The 25464-nt window shown below is 42.7% G+C and overlaps 2 protein-coding genes, 1 long non-coding RNA gene and 1 other non-coding gene across 8 annotated transcripts in view; 2 read left to right on the top strand and 2 right to left on the bottom strand.

Annotated features, from left to right (window-relative positions):
- The window catches only part of LOC109997210 (uncharacterized), a 21374-nt gene extending 14876 nt beyond the window's left edge, over nucleotides 1-6498 (top strand). The window contains exons 3-5 of one of the 2 annotated variants that reach the window (XR_003809469.2): nucleotides 1990-3338; nucleotides 3537-6141; nucleotides 6308-6498. This is a non-coding gene — a long non-coding RNA (uncharacterized lncRNA). The remainder of the gene's footprint in view (nucleotides 1-1989; nucleotides 3339-3536; nucleotides 6142-6307) is intronic. The other variant, XR_010668956.1, reaches the window with a different exon arrangement.
- trnak-cuu (transfer RNA lysine (anticodon CUU)) lies at nucleotides 4774-4846 on the bottom strand. The gene has a single exon. It is a non-coding gene; the product is annotated as a tRNA-Lys (tRNA).
- On the bottom strand, nucleotides 6419-19884 carry copz2 (COPI coat complex subunit zeta 2). 4 transcript variants are annotated; one of them, XR_010668955.1, is made up of 11 exons: nucleotides 19728-19884; nucleotides 14429-14497; nucleotides 13645-13729; nucleotides 12815-12906; nucleotides 12335-12390; nucleotides 11709-11786; nucleotides 11184-11235; nucleotides 10978-11082; nucleotides 10285-10323; nucleotides 9398-9430; nucleotides 6419-8385 (listed from the first exon to the last, which is right to left on the bottom strand). XR_010668955.1 is itself a non-coding variant. In XM_020651596.3 (10 exons), exons 1-10 carry the CDS (start codon nucleotides 19743-19745, stop codon nucleotides 8338-8340), a joined length of 570 nt encoding a protein of 189 aa, XP_020507252.1. In that variant the 5' UTR covers nucleotides 19746-19883; the 3' UTR covers nucleotides 6419-8337. The 4 variants fall into 4 exon arrangements, 2 of the variants coding, with proteins under 2 accessions (XP_020507252.1, XP_020507253.1); XR_010668954.1 differs by lacking the exon at nucleotides 9398-9430; XM_020651596.3 differs by lacking the exon at nucleotides 10978-11082 and having other exon boundaries at nucleotides 19728-19883.
- Nucleotides 19885-21534: 1650 nt separating this feature from the next.
- On the top strand, nucleotides 21535-25416 carry praf2 (PRA1 domain family, member 2). The gene is made up of 3 exons (XM_020651588.3): nucleotides 21535-21783; nucleotides 22296-22513; nucleotides 22620-25416. Exons 1-3 carry the CDS (start codon nucleotides 21605-21607, stop codon nucleotides 22757-22759), a joined length of 537 nt encoding a protein of 178 aa, XP_020507244.1. The 5' UTR covers nucleotides 21535-21604; the 3' UTR covers nucleotides 22760-25416.
- Nucleotides 25417-25464: the final 48 nt, after the last annotated feature.

Below are 25464 nucleotides of genomic sequence, written 5' to 3'. Positions count from 1 at the left end.
CTCTCCTCTCCTCTCTCTCCTTTCCTCCTCTCCTCTCCTCCTCTCCTCTCCTTTCCTCCTCTCCTCCTCTCCTCCCCTCTTTTCCTCCCTTCGTCCTGTCTCCTCATGTTTACCTTCTCTCTGCGATAAATGGTTCTTCTGTTGCTAATTGCGGCTCTGTGTTTTTCTGTTGGGTCGGTTTTGTGTTTCTCCAATCAGAGCTCTGAGATCCTGCACGGAGCGCGTTTGTTTTTTCAAGCTGGAGCATCATTTATTATGTGTGTGTGTGTGTGTGTGTGTGTGTGTGTGTGTGTGTGTGTGTGTGTGTGTGTGTGTGTGTGTGTGTGTGTGTGTGTGTGTTCATGTGTGTGAGACCCATTTCTTTGCTCTCTCGTGGCTCTCAGCCGCTCCTGAAGAATGATGAACGTCCCGCAGACTTCTTACATAAGGTTAAATTACACCCTTGGATCAGGATAAGTGTTTGCTCTTTTTTAAAGATAAAATTTAAAACCTGGTTACATCTTTAACTTCCTCATAAGAACTTTAAAGTTAAAAAAACATGCAGAGTATGATTCATAGCTGTTTGAAGCCACACAGTGACGCGTGTGTGTGTGCATATGGTAAGGTTTTATTTAATATCGGGCGATTCATCTTCAGAGAACAGATGATTCCTGGCCGGCTGGTGGTACAGGAGGCCTCTCTGCTTTATATTCACTCAGTTAGTATTTATTTGAAAAGGAGGCATGACGCCCGGCAGGATGAAAGCCATGTGTTGTGTTTCTCTTTCTCTGCTCGATGAGGGATGAAGGTGTTCAAGTATGAGGCCGCTTTGGACCTCTGAAGCGGATCCGATTAGAAACATGCAGAGGCTTTTTAGGTCGGGTACAGTCACTTGAGATGAGATGAGATGAGATTCAACTTTATTGTCATTACACATATACAAGTATAGAGTAACGAAATGAGGTTTGGCATCTCACCAGAAGTGCAATAAGCAGAAAGTGCAAGAATCTGTGCTATGTACAGTAATTACAAATTTTACAGATGTAGACTAAAAAAATGTGAATTTGGGTATATATGGATGGCTGGATTAATGGGATGCTATAAATATAAATAAATGCTATAAATATAAGTATATTTTTAGGATTATAATATACAGATATATAATGTCTGATCATATAGTAAGATCACTTTATCATTTCACTCACTACACATCTCACTGATTGGTGCTTTAACTTTACAGACTGAAGAACAGATTTAAACTCAAACCTCTAATCTTTCTCTAAATGTGAACACAAGAGGTTAACTTTACTCCAACCTGACTTTAACCTAAATCCAAATGTTTCCAAGAAGGATCCTAAAATAACCAACCTGCAGAAACTAATCTCCCGTCTGAAAGAACCTTTTTCCTCTCTTACTCTGTTATTGTTGTTTGTCTCTGATTCCAACACGTCATAGCGACTGCATAGATCTGCAGTCACAGATGTTTCTGTAAAGTTTGCAGAAGTTTAGAAACTTTTCTGGGAAAACAACTTTTCCTCAGCTTGTTTCTGAAAGTTAGATTAGAAGATTTAAAACCACTTTCATGTCTGAGCCATTAATTTAGATCCATTAACAGTTGAAAACCTTAAATTGATTTATCAAACATGTCAAAGTGTTTTGGACACTCTGACAAGTTTTCTCTTTCATGCTAAGCTAAGCTAACTCCTCCTGGCTCTGAAACAAACAGAGAAGAGAGTGGTATGACTCCTCTAGTTTGATGCTCAGTAATGAAGAAAGGTCGCCCACTTATTCCTTTAGGTAGCTTGTTAGTGGTATACTCTGAGGTTTCCAGATATTTGGGGGGGGTCTCACTGCCTCTCTGGGGGTTTCTGGAGGCCGTGTCTGCCGGCTGTCGTTAACCACGACCTGTCTGCTGTCACACGACTCCTCAGGGTGTCGGAGGTTTGGCGTACAGCTGGAGCCCGCAGCAGCAGCAGAATAACATGATTATGTTTCCACATCTCATTAAAGTGACGATCTGCAGACTGAACATTTGGCTCTGCAGAGACGGGCTGGAGTGGAAAACCTCTGGACGTCACCCTGGACTCTGAAAAGGTTACTTTGCTTTAAAGAAGAAAGAAATGGAGCTGAGGTCATGATGGAGGACGTTACAGAATCACAGATGCAGACAGAACCATCCGTCAAAGAGAAGTCCAGAGTGACTCCTTCAGGAGAAACATCGAGTCCTGCAGAGAGAAGACGAGTCAGGGAGGACATCTCTGTCAGGAGACTACGGAAGCCTAAAGCGTCCATGCATAAAAATTAATTTAACTCATAACTTGTTTCTGACTTGAGATCTCCACATATCTGTTACCGCAGCATGAAGCTTGTTTTCAAGTTTATTTCAGACATTTTTTCTGAGATTTTGAGACTTATTATTCCAGGAAAACCAACATTTTAATCTCCAGAAAACTCTCACAGGAAAATATAAAGTATGGACATACTGGACGTACACTCGGGGCTTCCTTAGGGGAAAAACTTTATCTTAAATTATTTGAAGATGAGTTTGAATTCTCTGACTTCTTATTGATAAAAAATGAAGAGACGGACTGAGAGAAAGAGAAGGTCAGATGTTTAATAAGTATCTACTTTGGTGCTTTGGTAAAATCGCTCCTGAAAGAAGAATGTTCAGAAATGTTTGCTTAAAGTTGAGGAACAATCGAGGTACCGACTGTCTGTAAATAATTAGTTACCGGGTAGATTGTGAAAAACTTTTTGTCAGATTTTGGAGAGAAGCTGAGGATAATAGAGACTCTTAGATGTTATGAAGAAAGAAGTAAAACGAGCTGAGAGAAGACGAGGCGAGGCGATGGAAAGTATCGAAGCATAAGTCCTGACTTGCGGCTCAGTGGAAGTAATTTAAGATTTTTCTGGAAATGTTTCATAATTTTTCTTCTCCTCCAATCAAACAAACAGCAGCGAGTGAACGATGTGCAACACAAGCCGAGTGTTTACACTGCAGAGAAATAATGAACGTCTTTGTTTAAGAGCTGCACACACACACACACACACACACACACACACGCACGCACACACACACACACACACACACACACACACACACTCACTCTCTCTCCTATAGTAGAGCAGGGTCTCTCTATCATTTTAATCCCACCCACTCTCTCTCTCTCCCCTCTCTCTCTCTAGCTCTCTCTCCCATCCTCTCGCCAACCCACATCCAGTGACATCACTGCTTCATTACCCAATCACCAGCCGTCCCATCAGTCACTGTCACAGCCCCCACCAATCGGCCGCTGTATGATAATCCCCCTCCAGCCAATCATGTGAGAGGAGCGCTGCTGTGGCTGTATATAAACCAGGTGAGGAGGGAAAAACAGGCACAAACACCTCAGATAGAAGTCTCTCAGTGCAAAAGGTGAGAAGACATGTCACCTTTTGGAAGTGTCAGGGGATGATGTGCAAGTCCCGCCCTAGAGATTTGATTGACAGGTGGTTTAAAAAATTGGAAGAAAAGGCATAAAATAAACTAAATGGATTCTTGTTCTGTTTGTATTCAGCTGCTCTGATGGAAACCAGACGCTCCAAGAGAGATGTTGATGATGATGATGATGAGGAGGATGATGTAATTCTGTTGAGTCAGCACTGACTCCAAAGCCAATCCTTACATCACACAGTCCTCCCATCTCCCTTCTTTTATCCTCAATGAGAGTGTTTTCCGTTCACAGAGTTTGCAGAAGTTCAGCCATCAGTACAGATACTTGTCTAAAAAGAAACTCATGGTAAAAGTAGAAGTAAGAGTCGAGTCTTCACCTTCATCCATGTGGCTCCAAGTTCTCCCTGTCGCTCACAGACACCACGTTCACTAGACGCCTCTTCAGACGTCTTTTTCACACTTCCCTTCAGCTATACGTCCGTCCTGTGTCTCATCCACTGAAGGACACACCGAGGAAACTACTTGTCTTTGCGTTATTCTTACGTTCCCAGAGATGGCTGGTGCATGAGGAGAGTAACAACCAGTAAAGAAATATCTCATGTCACAGAGATTCTCTTGAATTTATCAATCGTTGCAATACACCATCATGTGATCATTAAAGTAGAATACTCGTGTGTAAAAGGCCCTGCTGGGTAAACTGCTTTGCAATGTTCTGGTTCAGACCTGCAGCAGTTTCCACTGGTCCTCCACTAGATGGCGTCCTTACTCAGTTCGGAGGGCTGGCACAGAACTTCTCCGGTGATGCGCCTCAGATTTGTAAAAAAATATGCAGAACTTTCTACATCTAAGTAATCTGTTACCTTCAGAAACACGGGTCCTGTTCAGGAAGAAACAAGCATAAAATAAAAACAAAGGAAACAAACAGATTCACGACATGACAGAAGATAAAATACACTACAGGTGGTCAGTTGTTGTAATGACAGCAACTGGCCACCAGAGGGCGACATTTCCCTCCCAATGGATTGATTGGTCCGTACTTGTCGATGCTTGATATTTGACTGCTTGCACTAATAACACATGCTTTGTTTACTGCTCGTTTCCCCAACAGCGTAGCACATTTTAGTGGCTGCTGTAAATGAAGAGGCTAAAATTATACCTGTAAACATAACTTAATGTTACAACAACTGCTCTATAATACATGTAGACTTACTTTGGCTACATCTTCACATTTATAAAACGAAAAGTTCAAACTTCAATTAGTCTCTTACTGTTAATCTCTTAAAAAATATTACCGAAACATTTTCTATTCAGAGTATGAAGAAGTTTGAAGAGTTTGAAGAACAGAGGCAAAAAACGATGTTCGCCCAACGTGGGGCTCGAACCCACGACCCTGAGATTAAGAGTCTCATGCTCTACCGACTGAGCTAGCCGGGCGGTGCTGTTACTGCAGAAATATATCCTACCTGAAGGGTCGCTGTCCTCTTTGTGTTCTCTGGTGAGTCTGTGATTTAACGACGTAGAAGAAATGAGTGAAAATAATAACATAAAATAAACGACAGGAGGTCAATTATTCACATCGTCCTCCCGTCCCATAGCAGAAGGTAGAGGAGGGTCACATTTATCTTTACTCTTTTATTAGTATTTTAAACAAGACTAACTCCACTTTAACCCATTGATGGAACTTCCGGTGTGATTTCATGTGAGTACAACAGGTGTGAATGTTTTCAGGTGATTTCAGCCTCTAACCACAACAGTCGTTTTCTGTCACTATGTGATGAACATTGTTTTTTTTGTTTTTTTATCTTTGAATCCTAGCACAGCAAGATATATTTAAGTCTTTGCATACTCCACAGATCAATTGTTTTTTTAAATTTATTCTTAAGGTGACTTCTGAAATCAAATTTAATTTCCAAACTGACCTTTCAGTTTTTTTAAAAAATACGTGTTTGAAGATTATATTGGCACATTTTGTGTGTGTGTGTGTGTGTGTGTGTGTGTGTGTGTGTGTGTGTGTGTGTGTGTGTGTGTGTGTGTGTGTGTGTGTGTGTGTGTGTGTGTGTGTGTGTGTGTGTGTACAAAAATAATATCTGCCTTCACTTCCTGTTTAGATCTCTAAAGGTCACACATATCTAATGTTGTGTTTGAGAATATAATTATTGTTTTTATAAATTCACTTTAAGTCTGAAAATAATCTCGGTTTTTAATTTGTTTATATATCTTGTATTTTAATGACTTATTTTCGCATGTTGTCACATTTCTGGGTTTTTTTTGGATCTTCTTTTATGTATTTAACATATTTTCGTATCTTCTTTTTGATTGTTTATTCTGTTTTAATGATTTTTAGTGAAGTTTCTGTTTTAATCTGGTTCTTTAAATGATAATATAAATATATAATTTCGATATTATAAAAAATAATATCTGCCTTCACTTCCTGTTTACATAACAGAGCCTATAAAGGTCACACATATATAACAATATCAAGTGTAAGAATACAATGATATTATTTAAAATAAACTAATAATAAATTTTACATTTATTTCCGTTAAATCTGTTTTTGTGTTTCCGGATGTTGTTCACAGAAAACAACCAATCAAATTACAGGAAATCCAAACCAGAACGAACGATTGGTTGTGGGAGTCATATGACGTCATTCCTTTTCTACCCAATGAGATCTCGCGGCCCCCAGGTTCTTCACAGTGCTCATTAATATTCATCAAAGGTCCGCGGAGGTGAGTTCCGATTGGACGAGAGATGTTCAGAGGTCAGGAAACGATTTCATCTATTAATAATGATTTTGAATTGTTTTTCTTTGAGTAAGAACTTTAAAATACATTTTTTATAATTTAATATATTTTTAAACATTTAATAATGACTATATTCTTCATGTTTTCTCAGGTCAATGTGTTATTACAGAATGAAGAAACAAAAAATCTGAGTAAACGTTGAAGATTACATTTTTAAAATAATCGACAGACAAAGAGGAAGAATGAACCGCTCAGTCCGGGATAAATAAAAACATTTATTATCAGTTTCATGAATTAATGACACAAAAACAAGTTTGAAAAACATTAAAATGTAACAATGGTCACTTTCTCTTTGGCTTGTTTCACTGCTAGGAAAATAAAACTCACATTTTAAACATCTAATAAAAACAAAATATAAATTCTTTATATTTAATTTCTATATTCTTTGAGCTCCTTTTTTGATTTAAACGGTTCATTACACGACCAAATGTTTGATTTCCTTCAGGAGTTAAAAAAGTTAGTTTCTTTGTTTAACGATCTTCTGCTGAACTTTGAGGATGTTTATTTACAGAACATTACACTTTAGTAGTTGACGGACTCAGAGCGTAGAGGGAGCAAGGAGGAGCAGTACATGAAAACAGACACTTTTTTCGGACTTTAGCTATTGTGAACGTACAAAAGTAGGTACATAGATTAAATATACGAACCCTAAAAAGGGCATTATATGGACTCTATTTTAATAAATCACTATTCACAAAGAAAAGAGGGCTGTGAGCTTTAACGAGTTCATCAGGATTAATTAAGGTCGTTAATGCAATTTTTTATTTTACATCTCATGCCTTTTGTCCCTTCAGGCTCTCCGTAGAGAGTCGTCCTCAGTGTCTCCCTGTAGTCTCAGTGATGTAATCAATCAATCAATACATTTTTATTTGTATAGCGTCAACTCATAACAAGTGTTATCTCGAGACACTTTACAAAAAGCAGGTAAAATACCTTACTCTTTGTCTGTTAACATTACAAAAGAGCAGGTAAAAAGACCTTACTCATTGTTATGTTACAAAAAGCAAGTAAAAGACCTTACTTATTGCTATATTACAAAGACCCGGCCTATCCATCATGAGCATCAAAGCAGCAAAAGTTACAGTGGTAAGAAAAAACTGACTTATTAAAAGGCAGAAATCTTCGGCCGGATCCCCGGCTCATGACAAAACAGCCTTCACAGGCCTAGACTGCGCCGGGCTTGGAAAGGGATAGGGGGAGAGATGGGATAAGATGCAGGAAGAGGGATAGGGAGCAAGGGGGTGGGGGGAGGCAAGCCGTCCATCAACAATCCGGTGGGGAGGACACTGCTGCAATGTCTCATTTCACTTTAACAAACTCTCAGACAGATCAGCTGACGAGTCCAAAGTAATATCCACCTTATAACATCACACATTGACCTCATGACATCACACTGACCTTTGTTACCGTTCCTTTGAGCTGTTTGACCTCACTTTGGGATCCCTGACCACTTCCTGTATGGCTGACACCGCTCCGTTACTTTTTACTACATGTTTGATATATGAGATCTTTTTGACATGGAGCGAGGAGGATGTGATTACAAGGCGTCAAAACTACGGGGAAAATCATAAATTAGGAAAAGAGCACCAGTAACGAAAACGATTTTCAACTTGAGCGCTCAGAGCGGCTGCACAAAAACGCGGAGCACTCTGAAAAAATTTCTCCAGGCGGGCGCTTTCTGCTGCGAACGCTCTCCACTCGTTGAAAACAATTGAAAAAAAATAAGCTAGGAGGACACGGGGTCTAACACAGTACAAACCTTCAAAATAAAAGCCTCACAAGTTTTATTTTTAAATGTGAAATTTGGATTAATTGAGATTAATTGAAAAACAACAAATGAAGCGCATGTTTTTTTTCTGCTTTGAGATAATGCGAGGAGAAGATCCTGCTCCACCTAAAACATCGATCACTAATCAGACTCCTTTCGTTCGGCTCTCTAACCCCTAACCCTCTGCACTAAGCGTGTCTCTTTCTTCACTCGGGGAGTAACGACGCTCTCAAACTAAATAAATTACAAACGCCACCTCACACAGATTCAACCCTGTTACCGCCTCGTTATAAGCTCTACAAACCCGCCCGTGATGACTCTTTCTATAAAAAAAAACATGTTCGTGTTCCGGGTCATTTCAGGATGGACCATTTGATCTGCTCCTTAGCCGACTGCAGAACCTGGAAAACAAACAGAGAGAGCAACACGTTAGAGCGCCTCGACCCCGAGGGCGGGAACGCCAAAGCCCAAACAGCACAGACAGAACTCATGTTTTCTCATTTAAGTGAAGTACTCATGTCCCGTTGATTTGAACTTTTTAAAGAAATCTCATCGAGCTCGTTAAAAGCTACAAGTACTCGTGTTAAAGCACGTGTCACCAAATTGGCCTCTGAACTTAAGATGAAATTTTATTAGAGAAATAAATCCTGCTTTTCCCCTCAGAGCGAGGAAACTTCATGAGTCATCAACCTTTCTTTCTTTGTTAGATTACAGAGATGTGCTGTATACGGGCGCCTCGGCCAAATGTTTACACACATTGGACGCTGTGTATTTGGCCTTATTCATCACTGTGACCTGTACGCTGAATCTGATTGGCCGTCCTTGAAGGTGTGCTGGTATAAACACTGGTTGAGTCTTCTTTATAAAGCTCCTCTTGGTTTAGTTCCTTCTTATTTATGTTCAGTCCTCCAAAGAACCAGGAGATACTCTGCCCTGTTCCTCGAGGCTGCTGTACCTCATTCTAACAGCAGGGGGCGCATGGAGCTCAAAAACTAAAAAGGATGGGAACCACTACTACAGCACAGTGGTGGTCTCCAACCTTTCTACCTGGAGTATCCCTTTGAATTCTTATGTGTGTTATCATGCATTTACTTTACATTTGCAGTTCTGATGTTGACAAAGCCTCCCCCCCCTAGATCTTTGTTTTCAAAAACCTCTAATGTTGAGGGCAGATTATGTGTCACTCGGTGTGTTTGTGTTAAAGTCGATCACTAAGGACATTTTCTTGATCATTTTATTTTTGTAAAGTTTAGTTTTTGGTAAATCCTTTTACTTTACTTCATTTTGTTAGTTTTCCTTCACGATGATCACCTCGGTACTCGACTTTATATCACTGAGTGTTTATTTTCCCGGTGTGTGTGTTTGATGCGGTGCTGCAGGAGAAGAAGCTTGGTGTGGTTAGTAGAGACTTACGTTAGTGGTCAGAGCCAGTTTCTCTGTTATGTGCTGTGAGGGTTAAAGCAACAGAGAGGGAGAAGCTTAGAGAACACAAAGCACAGACTCATGCAGGTCAGAGCATCACAGGAGGTCAGAGACAGCTTCACATCTGTCCTGTATTCAGAGCCACAGAGCTCCTTCATGTTAATCTATCAGCCTGCTGCTGCACATGTGAAGAAGAAGAAGCATGCATGGTGAGCTGCAGCCAGAGCGTGCAGACGGACTTCATGCAGAAGTCGATGTTTTCCTCAGTTTAAACAGAGTTATGTTATTATCAGACGTGAGGTGAATATGTAGAAGAGTTGTGTCTGAATGACAGATTATTCATGTGTTTATCTGTGAGAAGTCTCAATAGTCACAGGCGACCTCAGCTACTCAAAAACTTTGTTAAAATGTCCAACTTTACAGCTGCAGTTCCTCCAGTGTCCACTAGAGTCTGTCTCCTGCAGTGAGTCAGTCTCCATAGAGTCCTAATTAAGGCTTAAAGGGATGTAGAATTAGGGGGCGTGGTCTCTTTGAGTGACAGGTGGGAGCTGCTAGCGGTCTGCTAGGTGTTTCCTCAGCTCATTCAGTCCCTGACCTTTAACCTCTGGGCTGTGTTTGTGCTGTTGGAACCTTTTGGAGATTTGTTGATGTAAATATCAGACTAACAATCTGTCTCTCTGTGAGCTTTATTGGACTAACAGACCGTCCAACAAGTCAGAGCTCCACTTTTTACAACCAGTCACAGAACTTTATTTTATTTACGTGTTAGCAACAATTAGCAGCTACCAACACAGAATCTCACTCTGTGAATACTAAGTCATTAATTACCTTATTAATGGGCTTATCAATGTATGTGTGTGTGTGTGTGTGTGTGTTACCTGAGCCACGCTCTGTTCAGATAACGGGTTTTCATCCGCCTGTAAAAAAAACAACAACATCATCATGTTCACAAGAGAAAGATGTAAAACACTCTAAACACTCTCAGGATTAGATCTTTAATAAACAACATCACATTCGGAAGGTCAGTGACATTCAAAGCCAGTTAAACAGACTGTTAAAAAACAAAGTTTGTGTTTCTTCGTGGCCAGCAGGGGGCGACTTTAACCTCTGGTTTCAAGTCTTCTTCACAGTGAGATGTTTATTCTGTAAATTATGATCTAATTTAGGCTGGCTACACGAGACCGTTTTAGGCTGGATTTTCCCTGCAACAATTGGGGGGGGGGGTGTGGCCTGCGAACATTATGCATCTTAAACCGTCCATGATTGGTTGACAGCTCAACCAAACCATTCTCAACTTTTGACAGTGGAAACACCAATCAATGCAAACCGTACAGAACTGATATGGACCGCTTGGTGGAAGCTTTGTGGACTCTCTCGACCTTTTTTAGGACCATCATGGTTCCCAGCGGATAAAAATACTGTTTACTGATATTACTGCCTTTTCCTCTAGCGCCACCAGCTGGCCAAAGTGTTAAAAATAGAAAGCACAATCCTCTTTGTTAGTCAGCACGCTCTCTCACCAGGCATTCTCTCTCTCTCACCCTCTCTCTCACCCTCTCTCTCTCTCTCACCCTCTGTCTGTCTGTCTACAGCAGCTGGTTCTTGTCTGTTTGTCCCTCTAGGTTACCGGTGATGTAATCAAACAGGACGAAGCCATAGGCTTGCTCTGACATTAGCTGACACCAATCAGAGGAGAGAAGGAGAGAAGGAAAGGTGAAGCAGGTAAGAGGAGGCAGGAAGCAGACGAGGTAGCCTGGATGATTGACAGTTTTCTTACTCTGTAGTTGACCTTCTGTAGGACCTGCTGGGGGTCGCTCTCCAGAATCACCCTGACAACAGAAGAATTCAGCCAATCAGGAGTGAGTACACAGCACAAGGAAATGGAGTGTTTTTGGGAATCATATCTGCCTTTTTTTTACATTCTTAGGTGTGGCAATACTTGTGAAACCTGTCATGTCAGCTTGTTTGTGTGTCAAACTAGGATCAATATTGGAGATGATTTTGAAAAATGGAGAGAGGTGAGAACACAGGAAGGTTTACAGACCCATGCAGAGCTGGCTAAACACTGAAGCTTCAGTGTCCACCACATGGCAACCTGAGTGAGCATGGACTCTAGAGAGGAGGAGGGGGGGAGACAGCTCTCTACGATGTTTATAATTTAGACTGCAGTACCCATTTTTACCACTAGGTGTTAGAGTTACATACTGCTCCTTTCAGAGTTCGTATAAACTAAAATTAAAGAAAATTTAAATTGAGAATATCTTTTGACTTTAATGAGCTGTTAATATTATTTCTCTCTTACCCTCCGTCAATGATTTCATCCACAACCAGAAACACTCCCTCCATGTTGTCCAGTAAACACCTCCGCTCCACGTTTTTCCTGCAGAGAAACAAAACAATCAGCCACATACAGCCCATAATAATACTCAGGATACAATGAAATATCATTTAAAGTGTCAGACAAGTGGATTACACAACAAAATTACACTACCAAAGGTAGTCTGGCGTCTTCGGAGAGAGTGAGGGTTAAAAAAATAAAAGAGCAGCATCTGGTTTCGCTGTAACACTTGAAACGTGAACATTTACATATTTCCCTGTGAAACTTCTCAAAGCCGAAAATCTCTCCAAATGAATAATGATCTCCTCGCTGCATTACAGCTGCATCTGTTTCCATAGCAACCACATCAGCCGTCACACACACACACACACACACACACACACACACACACACACACACACACACACACACACACACACACACACACACACACACACACACACACACACACACACACACACACACACACACACACACACACACACACACACACACACACACACACACACACACACACACACACACACACACACACACACACACACACACACACACACACACACACACACACACGGGACGAGAGGACATACTTGAGGATCTGACTGAGCGACTCGAAGATGCAGTTCAGGACGGACATCAGCATCAACTAGAAAAAAAGAGAGAGAGAATAACATTGTCACTTCTTTGCACACAACAAGAACAAGGTAAAAACAAGAAATGAGCAGTTTGCATTATCCAATCAGTGACCTGTGTAGTGAGTGAAATGACAAAGGGATCTTACTATATGATCAAACATTAAGGAAACATGTTAAAGTGCTGGCTTCTCTGACAACAATGCAGCAGCCAGCATGTCCTCCTTCTAACTTTAGATTCTGCTCCTGAATGCTCTGGATTTGTTTGGACCAGAGAAGGTAGGCGGTTTGTGCAGTGCAGATGTTGCAGTGATGGAAGCGGGCAAGAGAAGTGGTTCAGATAGAAGTGATTGTACCTGACCTAAAAAGCCTCTGCATGTTTCTGATAAGCTCCACAAGCAGAATAGTTTTGGTCAGAGGAGACTGAATTCCCTTTACCTCGTTCTCCTGAGAACTTCCCACCACGTAGAAGAAGAGATCGATGCTGCTCTTGTAGACGATGGTCATCCCCTCCACGAATGCTATCTCATCTGCAGGGAGGAGACGGAGAGAGGGGGGAGGAGGTCAGGGAGGGATGGAGCACAGAAATACCTTTTTGTGTTTTACTTCTCATAACAGAAATGAAATTGCCTTTATTGATCGCCTAGGACATTTGTTTTTGTTGCTGTGATTTAAAAACAGGTATAGATTTTTACTAGAGTCGTATCAAAGTCTTAAAAATCTGGCATCACAACCGTATGACTCCTTAAAGACAGAGGTGAAGGGTGGAAAAGCAAGTTGACATAAAAAGAAGAACTTTAAGTAGACGGTAGAACCTTGAGGAGGAGAGGAGGAAGAAAGGGAGCAGAAGAGGAAATATAAGGATGAAGGAAGGGAAGGAAGGGTGGGAGCAGGGAGGGACAAAGGGAGGAGGAGGAGGGAGGGGAGGAGAGGGGAGATAGCATTACAGGGAGAAGAAAGGAGAGGAGAAAAGGAGGAATGCAGGAGGAGTTTGGAACAGAAAGAGGAGACGGGGCAGAGACTCAGGTGTCAGCTGTGAGAACATCTTCTCAACATTCAACTTTCTCTGCAGGGAAACAAAAAAAACAGTAAAATGTCGTCATGTTCCTCTGAAGAGACAAATCAATGTGTCTTTGTTGAAGTTTTCTCTCTGACAGAACAGTTTGAACATAAAGGGTGAAGAAGGCCTCGGGCCGGAGTCGGCGGTTGCTACAGACGACACTGGAGACGTGCGAGAGGACGGACAGAGACAGAGAAGAAGAACTCACTGTCTGCTTTGTGCGTCTTGTTGAAAACGTTCCTCTCAAAGTTCTTCTGCTCCTTCATGGACGGGTAGAGCTCTCGGTCGTAGTACTGAAACACAAACACACAGCATGAATCAGTTAGAGCTTTCACACGTGAAGGAAAAAAAATTCTCCTCCAGCCTCCTCGTATTTATTCTGCAGAAAGTCAGAGTGAGCTGATGTGAGAACGCAGCAGGATATAATCAGGAGAATTCACCTGGAGCCAGTGGGAGGGGGTGGTGACCTTTATTCCCTGTGATCGCTGCACAACCATAGACTGTCTGCACAAGATATTTTCAGGAGTGCAGATGTGAAAACGGCTAGTGATGAACACAGACACGATCTCTAAACATGTCTGATATTTATGAGTCCAGATCGGGGGAATGATCTGGAGCAGATAAATAATCATATGGACACCACACACTGGAGGATTATTTGGCCAAATAATCGGTTGCTGCAAATTCCCCCCACCCTTCCCGATCTTTGGGGGGTAAATCAGGCTTAAATCCCACCAACAATCGTCTCGTGTGTCGCCTGCCTATGTCAAGCTTTTTATTTACCCGTTTCCAGCCTTTGTGCTAAGCTAAGTTATGCTAACAGCCCGGCTGATACTTCTCAAGACAACAGCCTGAAGTCAAACAAACTGCATGTTTCCCAAACAATCAGCAAGCCCCCTCTCATATATCATTTAAATCTCTATAAGAGTTTTAGAACTAGCACAGTTTGTGGTTAATGGGCTGAAACATGAAACATCACAGGTCCTCCTTACCTTTGACAGAAGTCTGTTCCCGTCATTGTCCAGGATAAAAACAGCTTTCACTGTGTAGAGTGAAGGTTCCTGCAACGAGAACAACAGAACGTCTTTAATGACTGAGTCCTTCAGAGTCACTTCAGAGAAACATCAAGAACCAGCAGAGAGATATACTTCATAACACCACAGGTGGAGCCATTCTTTTGACACCTGACCGTGTGTTTAATCAACATCTATTAACCTGATACAACCTTCCTTTACTGAGTCACCTTCTCAACATTCACTCTCAGTTTCCTGATCTCTGCAGAGTCCTTACTAAAGACATCATCACTTCTCCTGCAAACACTTCCCTCCTCCGTCCATCAGTCCATCCCTGAGAAGAGATTTCAGACCCGGGACAAAGTTCTGTTATGCACTGACTAGCATAGATTCACAGTCAGAGTGTATCACAGAACTTAGACCAGGATCCCACCACATCCAGCATCTGATGTTTAGAGAAAATGGAGATGAAGAGGACGGGTGGATCATACCACTGACACAGAAAGAGAAGGCTGATGGCAGATTTTTACATGTTGTTAAGATGCTAACTTAACTCGTCTCCTCTGTCGCCCCCCGGTGGTGGAATGAACTTCCAAACTCCATTGGATCTGCAGAGTCCCTCTGTACCTTTAAGAAAAAGCTTAAGACCCAGCTCTTTCATGAATACCTACTAACTTAATGATGATGGTCTGGATATTATTGATGATGATGATGACGGTAATGACGATGGTTTTTGTTTGATAATGACGACTTATAAGATGGTTTCTATACTGATTAGAGCTCTCAAGAACTGCCGTCAATGTTTTGCCTCTGGTCACTTCCTGTCAGCACCTGTGTGTCCAATCAGACTCAAAGCTGATCGTTTGCTCTTACTGACATTGTTCCCTTTTTTCTAGATCCTTGCTTGCAATTATCTGATGTCAAGCAGTAGAATAAATGATAAGTTCTTAAACTGTGGCTGCACATCAGGCTCATGCATGAGCTGTGTCCCTGCATGCCGTGCATGTGTTTGTGGCTGCAGTAAAGTTTGATTGTTGATCTCACGTTTACCTTCTTCTAAGACAGTGATGATCATGGAGGACATGCCTGTATTTATCTTCAACTGTGGGTGTGAAGCATTTGCATGTGTTGATCTAAAAATCAGGAATCTCGGTCATGAGATATTTAAAAAATGTCAGCCTCTTGAGTACCCACCATTACATTCTTAGGTCTTAAACTCGGAGTGTGTGGACCGTAACGATCTCTGTGAAACTCCTGCATGTGTTCGTCTGAAACCCTAGAACTCGCTCATGCATACTTCTCAAACAGCTGTAGAGACCTTCCACGTTTTGGTCTAAACCAGTGAGCTTCATACTTCTACAAACCATCCGTCTGGAAGTGGCTCTGGTTTGTCTGACTCTGCGGCTGTGGAACTCGTGCATTCCTTCCTCTCAAACACTCATTAAGGAATCATTCAAATAACTTTCTAAAGCTATGAAACCCTTTGACTTCATCTGATAATCCGGCTGTTTGAACTCACGCTTTGCATGTGTCCAAAGATGTGGAGCTTGAACTCACACATGGGGATTTATCAATGATAACCTCTGCAGAACTCGTACATATTTTGGTTTAAAACGACGAGCTGCTGTCTTCTAAAACTGTCGCTCACATGTTCCAGACCTTGCTGGGTTCATCCAACATGGTTTAAGTTGAGCATTCCTCCATCTGAAACAGTGATTATGGTGTAATGCAAATGTCTTCTCAAGCTTTGGCTGTGGAACTCATCAATACGTCAAATCTGCAGGACAAGAAGTCTTCTTTCTCCTAAAACTGCTGAGGATCTTTGGGATGCAAACATCTAAGATAGTGGGTCTGATGGAGACCTCTGTCTGTGCAGTTCTGTGTTTCTAGCTTTGTTTGTTCTTGTGTACTCAAACAAACAAACACAAACATTCAAACACATTTACGCAAAACATACATGTTGATGTTTAGGGCTTCTCTTCTGGTCGACAGGTTCATGGTGTAGCTCGCCCAAAAAAAATGCAGCGCAGAAAAAGATTGCAAGCTTGTAGGCATGGCAACAAAACATGATTTGAAATGTTGAAATAGTTTTGCAATGTTTAAAACAGAAAACAATGAGAGCTACAAGTTTGTCAGGTCTCAAAGATTCAAATAATGCAAACAAAGACAGATGGCAAAGCTTTACAGGGTTTGCATATTTCTTTAAATAAACATCTCATGTCATGAATCACATCTCCGTCGACGTCAGGTCAGACTGTCGGCCCCGTCCAATTAAACCTGTTCTCCTCCTCCGCCCTCTGTGGTTACACCTCCAAATAACAAAAAGTCCAAATGTTGAATACAACAAATCAATAAGAGGAGAAAACCTGTTTAAATATAGTGACCCTTTAATCTACTGAACAATACACCCCGACTGAATCTGACCCCACACACAGCTGGTGTAACCGGCTCCTGGTCCTGCCCTGTCTTCAGGGAGCCGCTTTTTACACCACATGAAGGGTGATCCTGAACACACCTCAGCACTGAAACAACCCGAGATCAACAGCTTAACCAATGATGCAGCAAATTATAAAGCTCGGATGTTGAGGTGGAAATGAGGAGGGATGGTCTCCAGACCAGGCCAGAATAGCAAGCCCACCACTGTAGTACAGAGCGTGAAAGTCGCTTTTCCCATCAACAACACAAGCTTGTGATAGGCTGCAAGCACAGGACCAAAGATGTTCTATTAAACTGGAGAGCTGTTCTGTTTTTAAAACTTTACTGAGGCATTCAGAAGTTTTCCCTCCTGTTTATTATTTATTTTTTAATTGTAAATAGAACTAATCCGTTGGCCAGTCTGATGTCATGCGCGGTTTGGAGTTGGCCCCTGGGCCGCCAGTTGAACAGGCCTGGTCTACCGCTTTGGTTTGAGATCTCTGATGAAGGTGTGAAATGAAGATGAAGGAAAATCAGAGCCGATACTTAAGTTTGATATCACAATTTAGCCGATTCGGATGTTTGTTTCACGACTTCTTCTGGGTCAGACTCCCAATGCAACATTTTCTCTCATGTTTGACGATAAGAACACGTCCGAGTTTATCCAACAGGTGACCTCATCTGCCCAATAAAAACCCTCCTCTCTGAATCAGTAGTCAGGCGTATGTGATGTCAGCCTTAAACTGATTTGGCACAACAAAAAATGTGAAAAAGTCCTTCATGAATAAAGAGCTCACGTCCAGAAACAGTCTCAGGGGAAGTCTAAGAGGAGAAAGCCTCTGTGTGATCTGGATCAGGATTTAAACTCAAAGTGTCTTTGACTTTATCATGATGTCGTTGTTGTTTTTCTGGTCTCCATGTTTTATGAGTCACAGATTAAGAAGAAAGCAAAAACACACATTCACTCATCTCATTGTGAATTTTTTCTAAACTGACATTTTTTATTGACTTTTGATTTTTCCTCAAATTACAGACCGGATATAAACTCTGGACTCTCCGTGCAGGAAGTTGATGCTGTAAAAAAAGGATAACTGACAGAAGTTCAGACCTAACTCTGTTCAGACGTTCAGACAGACTTTGTGCGTTTCAAAGAGAACCAGATAATTAACAGTTCTGTGAAGAAACCTTTCATTTGCAGAATAAACAAGTCCTAGTTTTCTTATGAGATTTATTTCTGGGCTTTTTATGCCTTCATTCAGACGACCTGCGGAGAGAGTCAGAAACCAGGGAGAGAGAGAGAGAGAGAGAGAGAGCAGGAAAGGAGACACATGTTGGACTCGAATCCGAGGCCGCCTGCTGCGAGGACAACGGCCTCTGTTCATGCTGCATGCGAGCTAACCGCTATAGGCCAACTGGCAGGTCAGCTACACACCTTATTGTGAATAACTCTTATCCTTCATCAAATCAAAACTGATGAGTCATCAGAACACTCACCCCCCCGTACAGTGTGTGTCGATCGAGACATGAGCTAAACATGTTAACCCCTGCTGTAAAAACAGGCTTTTTAGAATTGGTGTGTATGTGACTTCCTGTGCTTCTGCAGCCAGCCTCTAGTGGACACTCGAGGAACTGCACTTCAGCATCAGCTTCACTTTCCAACACCAGAGGTTGTTGCTTTGGTTAAAATGCGATGCATGAATATTTTGCATGATTGAAGCGAACCCCATGGGATTAATCGTGTTTAATAATCCTGATCTCAAAATCAATCAAAATGATCGTCATAAGAATCAAACGCTACCTTTTCGTCATATAGTGCAGATGGTCTAGCTTACCCGTGTAAGGAGGCTATTGTCCTCCAAGCAGGGGCCTGGGGTTCAAGTCCAACTTGTGGCTCCTTTTCTGCATGTCATTCCCCTCTCTCTCCCTCTCTCTCTCACTCTCTCTGATATCACTCTGTCCACTGTACTTTCTAAATAAAGGCTAAAAATAGGGCCAGAGTTGTAAAAGAATATTTAAATACCGTAATGACTGATGGATTCATTTTAAGTTCTTAACTTGAGTAAATTATTTTAGTAACTTTTCATTCATAGAGACATTTAGATAAAGAGAGCAATGAGGCAGAGGAAAGAGAGAGAGAGCGAGAGAGAGAGAGAGCGAGAGAGAGAGAGAGCGAGAGAGAGAGAGACACGGTGGACGTGGCACCTACTCCGCTCTACACGTCAACGATCTGTGCACATATGCTCAACACAAGCGGACATTTAAACACACAAAACCCTGCTCTGACTGCACACACACTCACGTCTGCTAATGTGTCTCACACACACACACACACACACACACACATACACACACACACACACACACACACACACACACACACAGATCGAGTCTCTACAGGTGATCCTGCAGGAGCTGAAGCTCTGACTGCTCCGTCCTGTTGCGCGTGCAGCGGGCTAAGTGTGTGTGTGTGTGTGTGTGTGTAATGGAGTTAACTTAACACCCTGATAAGTTGTGTCACTGCGTCCAGCACGAGCGAGCTGCACTATTTATACCCGTGTGGACGGAAAAACTGTTCTGATCAGGCCTGCGCGTGCACCGACACACACCATGACGACTCACACACACTCACACACAATGATGAATCCAAATATTTAAAAACCTGTTTGTGATAGATGAAGACTCTGCAGCCGAGCCCCCCTCCTCCTCCCCCCCCCCTCCCTCTACACAGAAACTGCCCTAATGCAACAAATGTCCTGCGCGCTCACACAAACAGCACATAAACACAACACAAACTGCCCAACACACAACCCCACAGGTGTCAATGTGTGTGTCCGCGGCCCGGTGGACCGGCGCAGAGACTCACCGGAGACGTGGAGTCCATCGCGGCCGCCGGTCTCTCTCTCTCTCTCTCTCTCTCTCTCTCTCTCTCTCTCGGTGTGTTGACGTGGACAGCTCTGAGCTGTCACACCGAGAGCTCCGCTTCTCTTTTTTTTCTCTCACGGAGCCGCCCGGGCGCGCTCCCGCTCCCGCAGCATTCAACCGGATAGGAGCACTGAGCCTACAGCAGAGCGCGCTCCCAACACCCCTTCACAATAAAAGTCTTTGTGCTCCGCATAAAGTGACTTGCGTTGTCACTAAACCAGAGTTTTAAACTTCGGTATGATGCAACTACCGGTAATAATAAACGATATCGATGCGGGTTACAAACCACAACGACGGTATTTTAGTTTTTTGTCATTAATGATCAAACATTGCAAAACCCTGAACTGAATAAATTGCACCAATAGATTGGCAACATGGAAGCCCAGATACAGTCCTCTCTCTCTCTCTCTTTGGCTCGCAGCAGCTGTTTTTTTAAAAGCATTACTACTTGATGCATCAATCATTTAACTTAGAGAGATTTTTTAAAACATGAGGTATTGACAAGTTTCAAATATTGCAAATGTTGACAACCTTAAAGGTGACAATGTGACAACGCAGCAATGTGTTGAAGTGTCCTGTATGGCTTTATGACAAACTTTGTGAAGACAGGACTTATTAACAATACATGCAGTGTCAGCAGTACTGCGGTGTGCTGCTTTAGTGACCGAAAGAATAAGATCATGGGAACAGGGAGCTCAGCCTCAGAGAGAGGGGGAGGGGCTTGGACATTTCAGGATTCTGATCAGAATGATTTGGAGGTTTTCAGGGTGCGCCCAAATGGGAGGACACCGCTGGGTTAGACCTGGCCTGGGAATGCGTCTGGATCACCAAGGAGAATTGGAAAACGTTGCTGGGAAGAGGGACATCTGGGTTGACCTTGGATAAGAGGATGGATGGACAATCTCTGTTATATAAAAAAAGATTGTAAAATAGGACCAAAGCTTTCAAAACTGAAATGTTGCTGATTTTTGAGACACTCAGACATTTCCATTAATTTCTATATTCAGTGGCTTCACCAGTTCTTATAAAAAATAAATTCTTGCTATAAATGGCGGAGAATGTTGAAGTTGACCTTTTCTGCTGATCTCCATTTTAAAACTCACATAAAGTGTCACAATGCTGGATGCTCCAACTAAACCGTGGGCAAAGTTTCAGATCATGAGGTAAACGTTTCCCAATTCAAAACCAAGAATTTCACCAGACGGCTTCAAGCCTCGACTTCAGCCGCTGAAACCGCTTACATAGACTCTCTCTTCCTAACGCTGCCCTCCTCTGGCAGCCCTGCAGCATTCGGCCCCCGTGGAAAGCTTTCAAAGAGCTGTCCAATCAGAAGCAAGTGGGCACTTGAGGGAGGGGGTCCTTAAAGAGACAGCAGCTGAAACAAAACCTTTCAGGCAGAGGCTGAAATGTTTGTTTTACTGACGCCAGTATCAAATGAATCAGATCATGTGAAGCTGCGTTTCCTCATGATAACGAGTTCATTTCTGTCGCTTTCTCGAGATAATGACATCGTTACCACAGGATAATCAGCCTCGTTATGTTTGGATGAATGTCCGCTTACGGCTTCTGTAGTTCAGAATAAAGTCAAAATGTTCAACTCTCCAAAATAAAATAAGTTATTTTCTTTCAAATAAAGTCAAACATGATGTTTTGGTGCCAGTTTTTGAACAAATATGAGAAATATCTAAAACACGCGCGTTCTCGATGCTCGAGCACGCGCCTCCTCAGTAACAGATCGACCCCGCCCCCTTACGTCCCCCGTTTTCCTTCCCGGGTTGCATTCTGGGAACTCCAGTTTTTTTCTCTCCCTGTGTAAAGATGGACGGCGTGCAGCCGCCTCCCCTCCGCAGCCTGGATGACTTCCTGCTCAGCTCGGCCCGGTTCGCGGTACCGGACGTGCGGGACCTGGACCGCTGGAACAACCGGATCATCAACAACCTGCTGTACTACCAGAGCAACTACTTCCTGAGCGGGGTCCTGCTGCTGCTGCTGGTGGGGTGAGAGTCTGTTTAATGACGTGGTCATCCCCCCCCTCCTGTGTGTGTGTGTGTGTGTGTGTGTGTGTGTGTGTGTGTGTGTGTGTGTGTGTGTGTGTGTGTGTGTGTGTGTGTGTGTGTGTGTGTGTGTGTGTGTGTGTGTGTGTGTGTGTGTGTGTGTGTATCAGCTGTCAGACTGAGCCGTCTTCTTCAACAAGGTTTGATGTAACAAATGCTCTGTTTTTGTGATGCAGACATATTCATAAGGTCATCATGAATTAAAAGCAGTTGCTACACGGTTTAGATAATTAGTGTGCAATCATGAGTTTACTGCATTTGAAAGCTGCTGCATCCCAAAGGCGTCTTCTGTCTGTGTTATAAAAGAGGGTCAGACAGGGAAATAATGTAAAGACAGAGATAGGCAGAGGTTAAAGGTCAGGGACTGAATCAGCTGAGGTGACACCTAGCAGACAACTTTCATTCATAAAAACGTTTGTGATTGGCTCCTCCCCCATGTCTCCTCTTCCTCTCAGGTACTTCCAGCCCCTTCAGCTGTTCGTCGGGGCGACCGTGGTCACCTTGTTGTTCCTCGGTTTCGTCTGGGCCGCTGAGAATCAAGCTCCTATTCGCCGTTTCCGTAGAAACCACCCGACCGTCGCTGTGTTGGCCATCCTTCTGTGCAGCTACCTCTTCATATCGGTCCTGGGAGGCGTGGCCGTGTTCCTGTTCGGGATAGCCTTCCCGATACTGAGTGAGACATGCACACACATACGCCTCATTAAATAGATATTCTAAACTCCATCTCTTACTAACCAGCGTTTTGAACTCCTCCCCATGTCTCTGTCGTCTCCTCTCAGTGGTTCTGGTCCATGCGTCCATGCGGCTGCGCAGCCTGAAGAACAAACTGGAGAACAAACTGGAGAGCATCGGGCTGAAGAGGACGCCCATGGGACTCCTGTTAGAGGCTCTGGGACAGGAACAGGAGGCCGGGTCGTAGAGAGAGAGGGAGAGAGAGAGAGAAACAGACAGAGGAGAGAGGGAGGGGAGAAAGAGAGAGAGAGTTTCTGCAGGGTGAAAAGAGTAAAAACATGAAAACGCAGTAAAAATAAAGAGTCTGGAGCAGTGAGCAGGTTTGATAAAAAGTTAAACATTGTGTTGTCCAATGAGAGGAGAGGACAGAGATGACAAAACGAACAAATGATGGAATCCTCTAAACTTGCACTTTAAGCACATTTAATCTTTACTCTGACGTGAGACATTTCTGTGTTTGCACTCCGTCCTTTAAGCGTGCATCAATGCAGCCATATTTACATATTTACATATTAACATGTTCACGTACCGCCTTTAAGCTAACGTATAAACAGTTTTCCAGCAGACGCTCCTTCATTCTGCAGGTTAAATCTCAGTTTGTTTGAATGTGCTGTGTTTGAAGAGTAACAGCTGTTTGTGGTTTCTGTAATCACGCGCCGAGCCGGGATCAAAACAACTTTTAACAGACGCACTCTGATCACGTAAACTCGAGAGGAAAACGATTTAAAGAGAAACGTATTGATGTCCGGTTCGGTTGAAGGAGGTGAAAGAAGAAGAAGTGCAGCGCGGGGACGTTAAAGCAACTTGAACTTATTTCAGTGACTTCAAATGAATTCCATTCAGCGTGATTTTTGTGTTTTGCTAAAAAAATTTTAAAAAAGACTCAAATGAAGGAGGTGAAGTGAGAAGAAAGTAGAGGCCTGGTGTCCACGTGGCGTTTGTTAAAGGCACTGAAGTGCCAGCTGTGTGCTCTGGGGCGCTTAAAATAAGTGTCTGCACGTCCGTCCTGTCTCCATGACAACAGTCTGTTGATAATGGCCGCTGTATGACCGACACTCCTACGTTACTTTTTACTGCATGTTTTATATTTGAGGTCGTTTATTTCGCTGATCAGACGCAGAGCGAGGAGGATGAGGGTACAAGACACGATCTGCAGGCGGCTAAACTGCAGGAATATAAAACATTTGGAAAAGAGCGCTGGTGACGTCAGCAGCGCCTTTCTGAAATTTGAACGATTTTCAACTTGAGCGCTCGGAAAAAGACGCTGGGCGCTGCACTAACTCTCCAGACACTCTCTACTCAGAGAGAACAATTTGAAAAAAGGCGCTGGCGCTCAGAAAGTAATGTTAGGTGGACACGTCGCCTAATCCATTCTAAAAAATGGGATTAAGATCCTCGTCTCCAGACATCAACTGACTCTTAACTATTGTTATATTTATGTCATCTTATTGTCTCCTGGTCTGACGGACGACTGATCCATTAAGAAGTTAAAATAAAGAGACTCCGGTGTTAGAAGAAAATGTATTAAACACTTTGTTGAGAAGGATCTTCTTTTTTTAAGGTCTATTTTTGGGCTTTTTATTCCTTTATGTAGAGAGAGGACAGTGAGTCAGAGATCGGGGGGGGGGGGGCAGCTACAGGTCGGATTCCAACCCAGTCCTCTGTGTGGAGGCACGCACTCTAACCACTAGGCTACCGGCGCCCTGAGAAGAATTCTCTGATGTTTAAAGCAAATCATTTTGTACTAGAAAAACAGAGTGAAGGTCTTTGACAAATTTAAAGCTATTTAATGCATTAAAGCTGCCTTTGTTGTTTGACCGCAGATTATAAGGCTAATTTTAAAGGTTACATATATGGAATCCACTTCCCCATGTTCCTCTAACTCTAACATGTGTCTCTAGTCCATCTACAAACCCCCCATGATGAGAAAAGTCCATCCTCTCCGTCTTTAGTCTGCTCCACTTTTCAGAAAATGTGTGCTCAAACAGGCCGTTTGGAGATTTTCCCTTCATGACATAACAAAGGGCAGTAGCCCCTCCCCCAGGTAGATGACACTCCCACAGCTAGGTGTTTGTTCTGCCCTCTGAGTCTGCCTTCTCACCGTAAAACAATAGGACATGGAGCGAGAAAGCCCGAGTACACCAAAGCCCTTCCAGAGAGGGGGCGTGGTCAGACACAGCTCATTTACATATTTAAAGCTACAGACACAGAAACAGCCTGTTCTGAGCAGGGCTGAAATAGAGGGGTTTATAGAGACTTGAGACTTATTTACACTGAAGAAGAAGAGGAGGAGGATATGTGACCTTTAAAGCGAACATAAAGACGTGGAAAGCTGTTCTTAAATTCTGATAACCGACCTCTGCCTTCAGCATTTGCTTTCTTTTTTAATTTGCATACCTGAGAGGACTTCCTGTTTAATCTTTGTAATCAGAAGTTTTATTCCATGATGACACGCCTTCTTTACATCAGGATCGTTTATGAACCAGCTTCTGTTGTTATGGGTGCATTTTTGATGATTCATGATATTTTTGAGCATTACTTTGTCATCAGAGCCGTGCAGGATCAAACGATGAAGCTGACATGTTTATTTCTTGTTGTGTCTGTAAGCTTGATATTCTCCTCTGACTTGTATTTAAGACATTCAGCTGACGTCCTTAAAGCCGGAGCATCCCGCTCTGGTTGGTCACTAAACGTTTTAACCCTTTATACGCGCTCACTCTGAACATTTAGTGTTGTCTTCCATTCAGCTTCATGTTTACATTTTGTTTCATGTAAGCCACATCTCTTTGACTGTCTGCTGGTCATCAAATGTATTTAAGTTTTGTAAATAAAATGCTGAACTGCTGTGTGTGTGGATTCTTTCTTCAAATATCTAGCTGCTAAGTCCTTGAG

This window comes from Labrus bergylta, chromosome 16 (assembly GCF_963930695.1).
Source record: "Labrus bergylta chromosome 16, fLabBer1.1, whole genome shotgun sequence".
Classification (NCBI taxonomy): domain Eukaryota; kingdom Metazoa; phylum Chordata; class Actinopteri; order Labriformes; family Labridae; genus Labrus; species Labrus bergylta.
The sequence above is the reverse complement of the archived record's forward strand: the minus strand, read 5'-3'. Positions and strand labels throughout refer to the sequence as shown.